At 43.4% G+C, this 14,329-nt stretch overlaps 1 protein-coding gene across 2 annotated transcripts in view; it reads left to right on the forward strand.

Moving 5' to 3' along the window:
* Positions 1 to 14,329, forward strand: part of LOC122552191 (adhesion G protein-coupled receptor E3-like) — a 68,650-nt gene that overhangs the window by 17,236 nt on the left and 37,085 nt on the right. For both annotated transcript variants that reach the window (XM_087983399.1, XM_087983400.1), the window contains exons 2-6: positions 982 to 1,151; positions 3,660 to 3,740; positions 6,847 to 6,981; positions 11,215 to 11,346; positions 12,302 to 12,357. In XM_087983399.1, the coding sequence (XP_087839525.1) occupies positions 1,034 to 1,151; positions 3,660 to 3,740; positions 6,847 to 6,981; positions 11,215 to 11,346; positions 12,302 to 12,357 (522 nt within the window). In that variant the 5' untranslated portion in view covers positions 982 to 1,033. The remainder of the gene's footprint in view (positions 1 to 981; positions 1,152 to 3,659; positions 3,741 to 6,846; positions 6,982 to 11,214; positions 11,347 to 12,301; positions 12,358 to 14,329) is intronic.

Raw genomic sequence — 14,329 nt, forward strand, 5'->3', positions numbered from 1 at the left:
TTGTGTTGCAATTGCTCGAATGTTCAAATCCACATGAGGCTGCCTTCTCCTCAGACACCCTTTCTTTCGACTGCTCCAGCTGCTCTCGCTCACCGTCGCCATCTGCTGCTGGAGGTTCCATTACGCTTTATTTTATCATGATGTGAAGGTGTGTTGGACTGGGGTGTACAAAGCTAAAAATCACACAGCACCAGGTTATAGTCCAACAGGTTTATTAGGAAGGACTAGCTTTCGGAGCACTGCAAAAGCTAGTGCTTCCAAATAAACCTGTTGGATATAACCTGGTGTGTGATTTTTAACTTTTTTTCATCAAGTGGACTGTGCAAAACTCAACTGAAGGGACATAAATACAAATGACCACAAATAAATGCAGTTGAGATTTCAGGAGAAATGGTTTGTTGAGAAAGTGAAATTTGCAACCATAAGGAATAGTTAAATATAGCTGTATTTAAGAGGAAGCTGGATTAACGTGAAATAGTTCAGTGATTAGTTCAATGGCTTCTCTGGTCAGGGTTATGCCACAATTCCAGGAGCTCTCACCTGAACTACCTCAATACCTTTCATGACAGAATATCAGTTCTGCAATATCAAGGTTAACAATAAAAATGCTTTATTAAGATTTTCACGACTTTTATTCAAATCTTATGCTGAAGGTACATTAAAATCAAATTGGAGCCTGTTATGGTTCATGAAAGTAGTGTCTCTCAGTTTGAATGAAATTTAACTGTTGCCTTACGATGTCTTAGTTGAGGTTGCTAATACCAAGGGAATCATTATTATGACTAGGGCAGTGCTGCAGTTAATGTGGTCTCTAGAAAATTGTGGCTGCTAATGTAGCTCCTAATTCAGGATATTCATTCCTGAAGCCCCAAACCTTGAGAAAAGGTCCTGTTTTTGTTGGTCCTGATATGGCCTCTGTTGAAATAACTACAGTCACATTACTTCAATAAAAATGAGTTTTCTTTTTCTGGTCTTGACCAGGGCCACCAGGAAATTATTTAACTTCCTCCCCCTGCTGATTGGATCATCACAAATGAAAAGTAATGCAGAGAACGTATTTCTCATTCAGTGCCAATACAGTGCAGCAATTACAGCATCTGAGGAAAACAGTTCTGTTGACATGAAAATTGGCTGTGGCTTGCCGTTTCTGGGTAAAGCATTTTATTAATTATTTTTCTGATTGCTCTTCTCCCCTCTTATCATCTTTCACCTTCCATTCTTTCTCATCTCATGCCTGTCTCCTCTTTCTTCTTCCTTCCCTCCTGCTCACCTTTTGCAAGCCTATCCTCTCTCGTCGGAGGAAGTGAGGACTGCAGATGCTGGAGATCAGAGCAGAAAATGTGTTGCTGGAAAAGCGCAGCAGGTCAGGCAGCATCCAAGGAGCAGGAGAATCGACGTTTCGGGCATGATTCCTGAAGACGGGCTCATGCCCGAAACGTCGATTCTCCTGCTCCTTGGATGCTGCCTGACCTGCTGCGCTTTCTCAGCAACACATTTTCAGCAGTATCCTCTCTCATCCCCCCGAACATCTCTTTCTGACCCTGACTTCCCTGTCCTCACTACCCTCCCTCTGCATTGTCCCTGTTTCTCTCCTGTTCTCACTCCCAATTCTATCTTCTGACACTACATCTTCCCTCTCTTCACTGTGCTCTCTCTTCACATCCACTCCAAACCGATTTCTTCCTTTGCTATCATCTCTTCTAGCCACTTGCCTTGCATCTCTCTCCCATCCTGGTCTCCTTTCTCTGTTGAAAACAGACCGATGACTGCATTTTTACCGATGCCACCTCTTGCTCTTCCGTTTTCTGTCACGACACTCCCCTTCTTGAACCCTCTAATCCATGATTACGCAACAGGAACAAAAGTCTGGATCAATTTTTTTTGTCATTAGCGCAGACAATTCTTTCATTATGCTTTAACAATACTGCTTTCAGATTCTGATCAGCAAGGCAGGAAACATAAGAATTCGCAGAACAAACTTGCCTTCCTCATTTTGAGAAATGTTGTTGATTCTGCATAGTCACTGTAAACAGGCCTGTAGACAGCGATAAACAAACCATACATATGGGTTAGCAATGTCGCAGAGTCATAGAGTCATATAGATGTACAGCACGAAATCAGACCCTTCGGTCCAACTTGTCCATGCTGACCAGATTCCCTTCGTTGCCTGGTGCGTTCACTAAAGATGACCTTCAAGGGACATTATCATTTGGATCAAAGGGATAAAACACTGATTAAGCCTCAGCTAGATTATCATGTACAGCTTTGGGGAGGTCAGTTAGCTCAGTTAGTGAGACAGCTGATTTGTGCTGCAGAGTGATGTCAGCAGCATGGGTTCAATTTCCACACTGGCTGAGGTTACCACAAAGGACGTTTCCTCTCTCCTTACCTGAGGTGACTCCCAGGTTAAACCACCACCAGTCATCTCTGTCTAATGAGAGAGTAGCTCTATGGTCTGGTAAGGTAATGGCAGCTTTAACTTTCTAAGGACTCTGCAAGGAGTTCCAAGACGCATCACACTGTGAGAGAAGAAATTGCTCCTCATCTCAGTCTTAAATTGGTGCCCCATTATTCTGAGATTCTGCCCTCTGATCCTAGACTCTCCCATCAGGGGAGACATCCTCTCAGTATTTACCCTGTCAAGTCCTTTATGATTCAATGAGATCACCTCTCATTTGTCTAAACTGCAGTAAGGTTAACCTGTTAACCTTTGCTCATAAGACAATCCAATTAGAATGGAGTTGACCAATAAATCTTTGCAACCACAGGGTGATGAAGGTCTGGGGCTCACTGGCTGCAACAGGAACAGAGACCCTTGTCACATTGTTTAAATAGAAGATATACACACTTCACATGATTAATCACAATTAGAGTTCAGTCCCCAATGCAGGAAAGAGCCAGAGAAGGAGTTAGGTGACTCGAATTTTGAAAATCCATCTCCGGTCCATCATTTAGCGCCTTTTAAAACTTGACCCCCCAGGGCAGCAGATCACAAGGACTCCAGCTACTTTATATTCACGCTGCACCACGGCACCAGTGATGTCAGTACATTGCAACTGTGTCTTAAGCAGCTCCCTGTTCGTTATTGGTGCAAACTTTGTCCACAGCCTGAATTGCCACTGTTATTATTACATCGCCCAGCAACACTATGGATAGGAGGTCGATATTTAAAGAATTAATTACTCACCTGACTCTTCCCTACCCAATGGTAGAGGTGGGGTGGAGGGAGTGTTTAATTCAAATCGAGGCCAATGGATTTTATCAGCCAGGTCACTTGGAGGAATCAAATCTTGTAAATGCTGAAACTTACCTCATTATGACTTTTTATTTGACATTTAGCTTCAGGTAAGATGTCCACATGGGAGTTTCTGGATTGTTGTAGAGGATCAACTGGTTTCACAATGGTGTTCAGGGAAAGTGACAGGCCAACTGTACCCAGCCTGGGCCCATATGCACATGTATCAAACTCAGACAATGTAGTGGGACCTCATCGTTCCAACCAAACCCAGTTCCATCCCAATCACTGCTGGTTGAAAAGTTGATGGGCCTGTGCATGGGGAATGGGTGAAGGATTAGAGAATAAGTAAACTCTTTCAGGGCAGGGAAGAAAGACAACTGAGGAACAAAATTTTAAAATACTTCATTTTTCTTTCTCCTAGTGGTATACTGCATTCAGAGGCTGTGCCAGACTCAGCCTTGTTCGCCAGGTTATTTATATCACAAACATTATCACTGCGTGGGTAAGTGTTCAGCAAAGTCAGGAGATTGTTGCATGATTGAAGACAATTATCAGGTCATTCCCCATTGGTTTCCAAGACTCTCAAACAGACTAAGAGGAGGCTGCAGTATTTGTATCTTGCGGCATGGATGAATATCAAACACCTATGTCCCACACCCATGCCTCACATCCTTTCCCTACATCCATGCTATTCCCACATGGCCCACAGGCATACCTCATATCTATACCCCATACCAATTTCTTACATTTATTCCTCACAATCTTACCCGCACCAATGCCCAGCAGCAATGAGTGTCACAATCGTGAACAATGATGGGCTGTCTACACAAGCCATCATTTTTTATATTTCAAAGTAAAAGAAAGTGTGCTTTATGACAAGTGGAATGGAGTATAAAAGTAAGGGATCCTGCAAGAGATATACAGGGCCTGAGAGAGAGCACATCTAGTTTCCTGTATGCAGGTTATTGGGGGAGTGATATATTTAGAATTGGGAGCGATTGGAGGAACATTCATGAGGCTCATTCCTGGGATGAAGGCATTATCTCATGAGGATTGTGTGGGACTATATCCACAGGCAGAATGAAAGGAGAGGAGGGGAGCTTTATAAAGGTCTGGGCCAGATTGGCTGTAGTGAGCTCTGTGGCAGCATTGGAATGGGGTTGGGCGATGAGTATTTTGATGTCAGGACCATGTGTTTGCCACACTGCGAGACGGGTTTCCCATTCAGGCAGAATGGATTGCTAATGAAGAGGGATTGTAGCTTGTTAAACGCCTGATTAACAGCATTGCTCACCTCATCAATATTCAGCTTCCTATTAGATCAAATGTACCAAATAAGTTTGATGTCAGGAATGCTTGATACAGAAGTCAGAACAGGGCCTGGTGACTACAGCTCGCCACTGACTGTGAAGGACCCCTATATCGGCCACTAGGCACCAATATCTTACTGGCTAAATGCACCTCACATCCATATACAAAATTAAACAACACCAAGTTATAATCCAACAGATTTATCTGGAAGCACTAGCTTTCAGAACACTGCTCCTTCACAGGTTTAGTTCACAGGTGTGCTCTTTGGTCAGATTGGCTGGTAGTTGCCTGTAGTGTTCCTGGATGTTCAGTTGTCGGTACACTTCCTTGCAGTTATCTGTTCTGTTCTGAATGACGATGGCTCCTCCTTTGTCTGCTGGTTTGATGACAATGTTGTGATTGGCTTCGAGAGCATGGATGGCATTGAGTTGTGATTGGGTGATGTTTTGCTTTACCTTTTGCGTGCGGCTGATGGTAAGGGATGAAATTGTCACCAAGGGATTCTGTAAATCCCTTTTTTAGATTAGAATCAGTCTGAACATTGGGACACAGACAGCCTCACGCAGGGCACCTCAGACCTTCAATACATTGTCTGGGCTGACATGGCACCTATTGTTAAAGTTCACTTGAGAACGTAACTTTTAAAAAGTTCTGGGATTTACGTATGAAAGAACTGAAACCAACATGGTCATTCTAAAAGACTAGAAGACTTAACAAACAATCCAGGTCTCTTTCAAAGTATAATTTCAGTTACATCACACTGTAAACTTTTGCTATAAATTCTATATCTTACGATTTTATACACCATAACCACCTGATGAAGGAGCAGCACTCCCAAAACTAGTGCTTCCAAATAGACTTGTTGGACTATAACCTGGTGTTATGTGATTTTTAACTTTGTACACCCCAGTCCAACACCGGCACCTCCAAATCATTACATCCATGTACATTGACAGCCAACATGCGCAAACCTCGAAGAACTCCTTTGAATCTCTGATCCACTTACTTCTGCATTTCAACACTGTTCCAGCATACAGCAATGTAATGCCACAGCAAGGACACTCAAGGGTGTTCAGGGACACACACCCAGTTCATGGACTGCACCAGGATGTTTGCTCACTGCCATACTGCACACTCACTGCGAGCCTTCTCGAGATGCCCACAGTATCCCTGCGTTATATTGCCTTGGCTTTTTGTACTTTTCCCTATCAGTCCCACACACAGTCTCATGATTCATCTGACGAAAAGACATGTGGGACTTGAAATGTTAATTTGGTTTCTCTCTTCACAGATGCTGACAGAACTTTTCCAGCACTTTCTGACTTCCTTTCAAATTTCCAGCATCAGCAGTATTTTGCTCATGTTACTTCCGCCTGGCTTTGCTATTCAGCACAGACTGAAAGAAATGAACCTTGTCATGGTTATCAGCAGGCCACAGTCATCATTGAAGCATGGAACAGGAATAGGACATTCGGCCCTTCAAGCCTGTGTTATTAAGATCACGGCTGATTATCCGGCTCAGTAGCATATTCCTACTTTTCCTCCATATCCTTTGTTTTGGATGTAGGTTTGCTCACTGAGCTGGAAGGTTCATTTCCAGATGGTTCATCACCCTACTAGGTAACATCTTCACCTGGTGGCCCACTGAAGATGATACCTAGTATGGTGATGAAATGTCTGGAAATGAACCTTCCAGCTCAGCGAGCAAACTTACATCCAGAACCTCAATCTGAGCTACAAATCTTCTCAAACCTCGCTAATATCCTTTGTTCCCTTTCACCCCACATGCTATACCCAGCTCCTTTTTGAAATCCTACAATGTTTTGGCCTTGACTGGTTTCTGTGGTGGCAAATTCCACAGACTCACCACTCTCTGGGTGAAGAGAATTCTCCTCACCTCAGTCCTAAATAGCTTACCCCATATCCTGCATGGCATACCCTCTAAGTTTCTAAATGGCTGCATGGCTCTGCATGCCCTGTGTAGAGAAGCCAGTTGGATGATCAGCCATGATTATATTGAATGATACAGCATGCTTGAATGGCCGAATGGCCTACTCCTGCTCCAATTCTCTGTGTTTCTCTATTCAAGGTGCATGCGATAGATTTTTGATCGGCTAAGTAATTGACAAGGATTATGAGGACCTGTCAGGAAAGTGGAGTCAATGCCAAAATTGGGTTACCTGTTGAATGGTGGAGCAGGATTGTTGGGACGAGCGCCCTGCTCATGTTCCTGTATCTTAGCTTGTAATTTGAGAAAATGGTGATCCAGCCATTAACGAACATCACTGTTTACATAGATATTGATGAGTGTACATGGCCACAATGTGATCCATCCGCAACATGTCGCAACACAGTTGGGAGCTATGAGTGTTACTGTGGTAAAGGGTTTACCCGCAATCCTGGGACCTCCAGCATTGCAACAACTTGTAAAGGTAAGGAGAATAACCTTACGAGTGTCATAGAGTCATAGAGATGTACAGCATATACCCTTTGGTCCAACCCGTCAATGCTGACCGGATATCCCAACCCAATCTAGTCCCACCTGCCAGCACCCGGCCCATATCCCTCCAAACCCTTCCTATTCATATACCCATCCAAATGCCTCTTAAATGTTGTAATTGTACCAGCCTCCACCACTTCCTCTGGCAGCTCATTCCATACACGTACCACCCTCTGTGTGAGAAAGTTGCCCCTTAGGTCTCTTTTATAGCTTTCCCCTCTCACCCGAAACCTATGCCCTCTATTTCTGGACTCCCCGCCCAGGGAAAAAGCTTTGTCTACTTACCCTATCCGTGCCTCTCATAATTTTGTAAACCTCTAAAGGTCACCCCTCAGCCTCTGACGCTCCAGGGAAAATAGCCCCAGCCTCTGTTCAGCCTCTCCCAGTAGCTCAGATCCTCCAACCCTGGCAACATCCTTGTAAATCTTTTCAAGTTTCACAACATCTTTCCGATAGGAAGGAGACCAGAATTGCATGCAATATCCCAACAGTGGCCTAACCAATGTCCTGTACAGCTGCAACATGACCTCCTAATTCCTGTACACAACACTCTGACCAATAAAAGAAAGCATACCAAACGCCTTCTTCACTATCCTATCTACCTGCGACTCCACTTTCAAGGAGCTATGAACCTGCACTCCAAGGTCTTTTTGTTCAGCAACACTCCCTAAGACCTTACCATTAAGTGTATAAGTCCTGCTAAGATTTTCTTTCCCAAAATGCAGCACCTCGCATTTATCTGAATTAAACTCCATCTGCCATTTCTCAGCCCATTTGCCCATCTCGTCAAGATCCTGTTGTAATCTGAGGTATCCCTGTTCACTGTCCACAACACCTCCAATTTTGGTGTCATCTGCAAACTTACTAACTGTACCTTTTATGCTCACATCCAAATCATTTATATAAATGGCAAAAAGGAGAGGACCCAGCACCGATCCTTGTGGCACTCCACTGGTCACAGGCCTCCAGTCTGAAAAACAACCCTCCACCACCACCCTCTGTCTTCTACCTTTGAGCCAGTTCTGTATCCAAATGGCTAGTTCTCCCTGTATTCCGTGAGATCTAACCTTGCTCACCAGTCTCCCATGGGGAACATTGTTTAAAGCCTTACTGAAGTCCATATAGATCACATCTACCACTCTGCCCTCATCAATCCTTTTTTTTACTTCTTCACAAAACTCAATCAAGTTTATGAGACATGATTGCCCACGCCCAAAGCCATGTTGACTATCCCGAATCAGTCCTTGCCTTTCCAAATACATGTACATCCTGTCCCTCAGGGTTCCCTCCAACAACTTGCCCACCACCGACGTCAGGCTCACTGGGGTCTACAGTTCCCTGGCTTGTCTTTACCGCCCTTCTTAACCAGTGGCACCACATTAGTCAACCTCCAATCTTCTGGCACCTGTGACTATCGATGATACAAATATCTCTGCAAGAGGCCCAGCAATCACTTATCTAGCTTCCCACAGAGTTCTAGGGTACACATGATCAGCTCCTGGGAATTTATCTACCTTTATGCGTTTCAAGACATCCAGCACTTCCTCCTCTGTAATATGGGCATTTTGCAAGGTGTCACCATCTATTTCCTTACAGTCTATACCTTCCATATCCTTTTTCACTGCAAATGCTGATGCAAAATACTCATTTAGTATCTCCCCCATTTTCTGTGGCTCCACATAAAGGCCGCCTTGCTGATCTTTGAGGGGCCCTAGTCTCTCTCTAGTTACCCTTTTGTCCTTAATGTATTTGTAAAAACCTTTTGGACTCTCCTTAATTTTATTTGCCAAAGCTATCTCATGTCCTCTTTTTGCCCTCCCTATTTCCCTCTTAAGTATACTCCTCCTGCCTTTATATTCTTCTAAGGATTCACTCGATTCTCGTTATCTCATTTCTGAAGGCTTCCCATTTCCAGCCGTCCCTTTACCTACGAACATCTGCCCCCAATCAGCTTTTGAAAGTTCTAATACTACCAAAATTGGCCTTTCCCCAATTTAGGACTTCAACTTTTAGATCTAGTCTATCTTTTTCCATCACGATTTTAAATCTCATAGAACTATGGTCGCTGGCACAAAAGTGCTCCCCCGCTGACACCTCAGTCACCTGCCCTGCCTTATTTCCCAAGATTCGGTCAAGTTTTGCACCTTCTTTAGTAGGTACACCCACATACTGCATCATAAAATGTTCTTGTACACACTTAACAAGTTCCTCTCCATCTAAACCCTTAACATTATAGCAGTCCCAGTCTATGTTTGGAAAGTTAAAATCCCCTACCATAACGACCCTATTATTCTTACAGATATCTGAGATCTCCTTATAAGTTTGTTTCTCAATTTCCCTCTGACTATTAGGAGGTCTATAATACAATCCCAAAAAGGTGATCATCCCGATCTTATTTCTCAGTCCAACCCAAATAACTTCCCTGGATGTATTTCCAGGAATATCCTCCCTCAGCACAGCTCCAATGCTATCCCTTATCAAAAATACCACTCCCCCTCCTCTCTTGCCTCCCTTTCTATCCTTCCTGTAGCATTTGTATTCTGGAACATTAAGTTGCTAGTCTTGCCCATCCCTGAGCCATGTTTCTGTAATTGCTATGATATCCCAGTCCCATGTTCCTAACCATGTCCTGAACTCATCTGCCTTCCCAGAGCACAAATCTCTTGTTTGTGATAAGGTTGTCAGTTCTTGAGGATGGTCCTGGATTCAAAAGAAATTAGAAACTAAATTCTAAATCATGTCCGAGTGAAAATTTGGAGGAATACTGACGAAAACAAAGAATAAAGAATAATACAGCGCATTAATAGATGCTGTGGCCCACCAAGACTGTGCGATACATGGTGTGTTTCAAAACAAAAAGCTTCCTGCCACTCTCTTCATTCAGTGAGATCATGGTTCATCTGCATCTGAACTCCAGCTGCCTCTGTTCCATCTCCTTTAATAGCCATGACTAATGGTTTTGGTGCCCTTTGTAATGAAGGATGTACTTGCCTTGGAGACTCCACACTGGAATTTCACTGAGTGCCTCCTGAGGGGAGGGGTTGATCTATGATGAGAAGCTCAGTAATTTGGGCCTACACATTGAAGTTGGGAAGCTAATAATCAGCTTGCTACTCCTTTTAAACCTTCCCAATTATTCCCTAAAGGGGAGGATGTGTACATGAAACAAAGTGAAAATAAGTCATCAAGACAGAATGCACTCTCTTACAGCTAATCCAGTGTTCCATTAGAACACCATAGCATAGTGCAGTACCGAATGCTTTGGTTATCAATGGCACAGATAAAATCTTAAGTAGTCCTCACTTTCTCCTCTAAAATCTTAAGTATTCATGCTTCCACCATTGGCCCACTGTCAGTGCCATGTGCAGTATCTACAAAATGCACCACAACAGCTCGACAAAACATCATGCACACATCTCCAGTACCCAGACGCACAAGAATATGAGACCATTAAACTTACAAATGCAATTTTCCAGAAAGTTAAGTAATTGAATGTAGAACCGAAGCCAATATTTGCACACTTTTACAGAGATACACTTTACAAACATGCACCTGTTAACGTAACAAACAGTCCACTCTTCTACACTGTTCTTTTATGAAATGGCACAAGGGAATCCCAGATAATATCCACAATCTGCATACAAGGAAATACAATGAAACTAAAGTCTACCAATGTACCTTCTGAGCTAAACCCCATCCTGATTTGGAAACATATTGCCATTCCTTCATGTTGCTGGGTCAGAATCCAGCTTAAGATGGGGGTCAGTTCAAACCAAGAGAATGTATATATTTAATAGTTACTAATAAACCCAGTGAAGAGTTGAGGAGAAATTGTGTTTCCCAAAACATTGTTAAAATGTGGAGCTTGCTATGGCATGGAATAATTGAGCATGAATGCTTGAGGTAGATGAGTACACAAGGGAAAAAGAAATAGCAAGCTGTGTTGATAGTGTGAGACAGTGTTGAAGGAGACTCTTAGATGGAGCATCAAGACCACTATCCATCTAATGGACCGAATGTCCAGTTTTTGTGCTGGAAATTTTATGTAACGTAGATTATTAACACCAAATTACCAAGTTTTGATCCAGTGGGAGTCCGTATAGTACAAGTCTGTTCAGTCCAGTTCGGGAGCAGTTGCTGTGACATCTTTTCCTCTTCACTTCAGATGTGGACGAGTGTGAGAATGAAGATGTGTGTGGCACGGACGCAACCTGTCATAACTCCTTGGGGAGTTACCGCTGTATCTGTCGGGCAGGATTTCAGCCAGTGCCAGAACAAACACAAGGGACCTGTACAGGTGAAGGCAATGATTGATACAGAGAGCTGCATGCAAATGATTATTGACACTGGAGATTAGGGTGGGTGTGCTTATGGGGGGTTAATGCTACACATTTGTGGGGAGAAATTAATTTGGGCTCATTACGAGGCCTTGGTTCCTGGTGCACAGGTTGCTTCCTGATGGACCATAGATGCCTGAAATATGGGAACTTGAGCCAGAGGCCTCACCTTTGGGGCCTTGTCTGAGGAACTTCAGCCAACTGGCGATGACTGTGAGGTCAGTTCTGGGGAGGAGGGGGTCAGAACGGGCAATGGCGAGGGATTTAGGATATTAGGAGCTGAAATCAAATTAAATTCATCTGTAGTTGCTGTTTGCCAAGAATCACAAGTCTGACCCTGTGAAGCAAATTTTATTTACAGGGTCTTCCCACATGTACTAAGTCCTGCTTTGACAGAATTACAGGAGTTAATGTATGTCTAAAAACTGATCTTCATTAATCTATAATTCGGACTAGTATGTCAGCAGGCTTGTTAGTATCGTATATGCCAGTTTGGCTCATTTATTACCACTCTGGGTCAGAAGGGCGTTGGTATGAAATACCATGCCAGGATTTGAGAGTGTAATCTAATCTGATGCTCTTTCCCTGCCAAACCCCAGTGTTGTGCTGAGGGAGTGCTGCCCTACTGGAGGAGCATCCTTCAGCTGAGATATCAAAACTGGGCTCTATCTGCCCAGTGAGATGGGCATCCAAAATCCATAGTAGAAAGATGACAAAGTTTTGAACTGGGTTAGAGACAAAAAGAAACTGTAGATGCTGGAATCCAAGAGAGACAGGCAGGAGCCTGGAAGAACACAGCAAGCAAGGCAGCATCAGGAGGTACAGAAGTCAACAGTTCAGGTGTAACCCTCCTGAAGAAAAGTTTTGAACTGGTACTAATGTTGAAATATCTCTTAACTATTTTAATTTTTACAGTGCAACCTCTCAACTGTCCCAACCCAGAAAAGCCAAACAATTCCACCCTTGTACAGGTACGTGACCCATATTGTTCCATTCTCAAACTGACTCGCTGAAAAGGTTCATCTGCTTAATGGGGTCCATTTCTTTGTACCCATGATTTTTGATTGAACATGAGCATGTATTTGAAATAGCTACATGATGATTATAATGGTCACAGATTGCAGATTTAAAAGGTTGAACGAAAGAAAATAACATTTTCAGCAGGTACTTTCACAGCAAACTAGCACTTCACTGTTACCTCGCATCAGAATGTTCAAATTAAAAGAGACTTCATTTGGAAGCTTATGCCCTGCTCTGATAAGGGCAACTCAACCACTAAATAATCATCAAATTTATGCTCACCTCCCACCCCCCAACAGCCCCCAACTTGATCCCCCACTTCATTAGTTGGTAAGCCAATCTTCCCCAGGCAGTATCAAGTTTTCTTGATCATAGGTTCAACTTTCAAATGAGATGTTAAACCCATATCTCATGTGCATCCTCAGGTTGAACCAATATCACAGTGATGGAGAGCTGCCGGTGTTTGGCTAGTAGAACAAAGTTAAAAATCAGGCAACACCAGGTTATAGTCCAACAGTATACTAGCTTTCGGAGCGCTTCGCTAGTAGTACCAAATCAACCTGTTGGGACGATAACTTGCAGTTGTATGATTTTTAACCAAGGTCTCAGTGGTGTTTCTGTGGGGAAAGCATAAGGGAGTTCCAGTCATGTCTAAATCAAGATTTAGCCCTCAATTGAAACATTAAACAGTTTATCATTATCTGATTATTTGGTGTTGCTGTTTTTGGGAACTTCCTCTGTGAATATTGGCTGCCATATTTCCTAGGAGAAAGTGAGGACTGCAGATACTGGAGATCAGAGTCAAAAAGTGTGTCACTGGGAAAGCACAGCCAGTCAGACAGCATCCAAAAAGCAGGAGAGTCAATTTTTCAACCATAAGCTCTTCATCAGGAATGTGGACGGGTGCCTAAAGGGGCTGAGAGATAAAGAAAAGGAGGCTGGGGATAAGACCATTCAGAAGAGAGCAGCCTTTCTTTTGGCTTTCCATCCACCACCTTCAATATTCTCTTCCTCCACCAGTGATGCACTGTGGGAGGACAGTGTACTATTAACAAGGTACACTGCAGAACTCACCAAGGCTCCAACAGCAGCACCTTGGAAAATTGTCACCCCAGGGACAGGGGCAACTGACAGCTGGAAACATCACACACCATCCTGACATGGAATTTTATTGCTGTTTCCTTGCTGTAACTGAGTCCAAATACTGGAACACACTGTGCCCCTTCCCCATGAACAGCACTCCAGGTGTCCCCTACATTAGATGGACTGCAAGAATTCAAGAAAGAAGTTCACCATCACCTTCTCGAGGCATTTACGTATGGGGAATGAATAATAAATACTGCTCTAATCAGTGACACCTACTTCGCATAAACAGATAAATTTTAAACAATTAGTTGTAAAATGTTTTTAATGTCTGAAGGGAATGAAGGATACGACATATTTTCTGTGTTTGTTTGTTTCTTTCTTCAGAAGGTACTTGCTCACATCCCATACCAACAAGGTACCCCAATACTGATGCCGTGAACTCCCTTGGGATAGAGTTGAAGAGTGTGGCACTGGTAAAGCACAGCCGGTCAGGCAGCATCCGAGGAGCAGGAGAGGTGACATTTCAGGCATAAGCCCTTCATCAGCCCTTTCCTGATGAATGGCTTATGCCAGAAACGTCAATTCTCTTGTTCCTTGGATGCTGTCTGACTAGCTGAGCTATTCCAGTACCACACTCTTCAACTCTGATCTCCAGCATCTACAGTCCTCACTTTCTCCTCTGGGATAGAACCATACGTCAATATCTGGTACAATCCCAGTGTTACCACTAGCGACACAAGCAATGCCACATCCCCTATTTCTAGACAATACAAAGTTGATTCTCCAGGCTTTTGCTCTTCGGACTGTTGGTTTGGTGGATTTCGTAGGTTGACTTGT

This window comes from Chiloscyllium plagiosum, unplaced genomic scaffold (assembly GCF_037043375.1).
Source record: "Chiloscyllium plagiosum isolate Xiang-an unplaced genomic scaffold, Cpla_swu_hap1 HiC_scaffold_45, whole genome shotgun sequence".
In the NCBI taxonomy this organism is placed as follows: Eukaryota; Metazoa; Chordata; class Chondrichthyes; order Orectolobiformes; family Hemiscylliidae; genus Chiloscyllium; species Chiloscyllium plagiosum.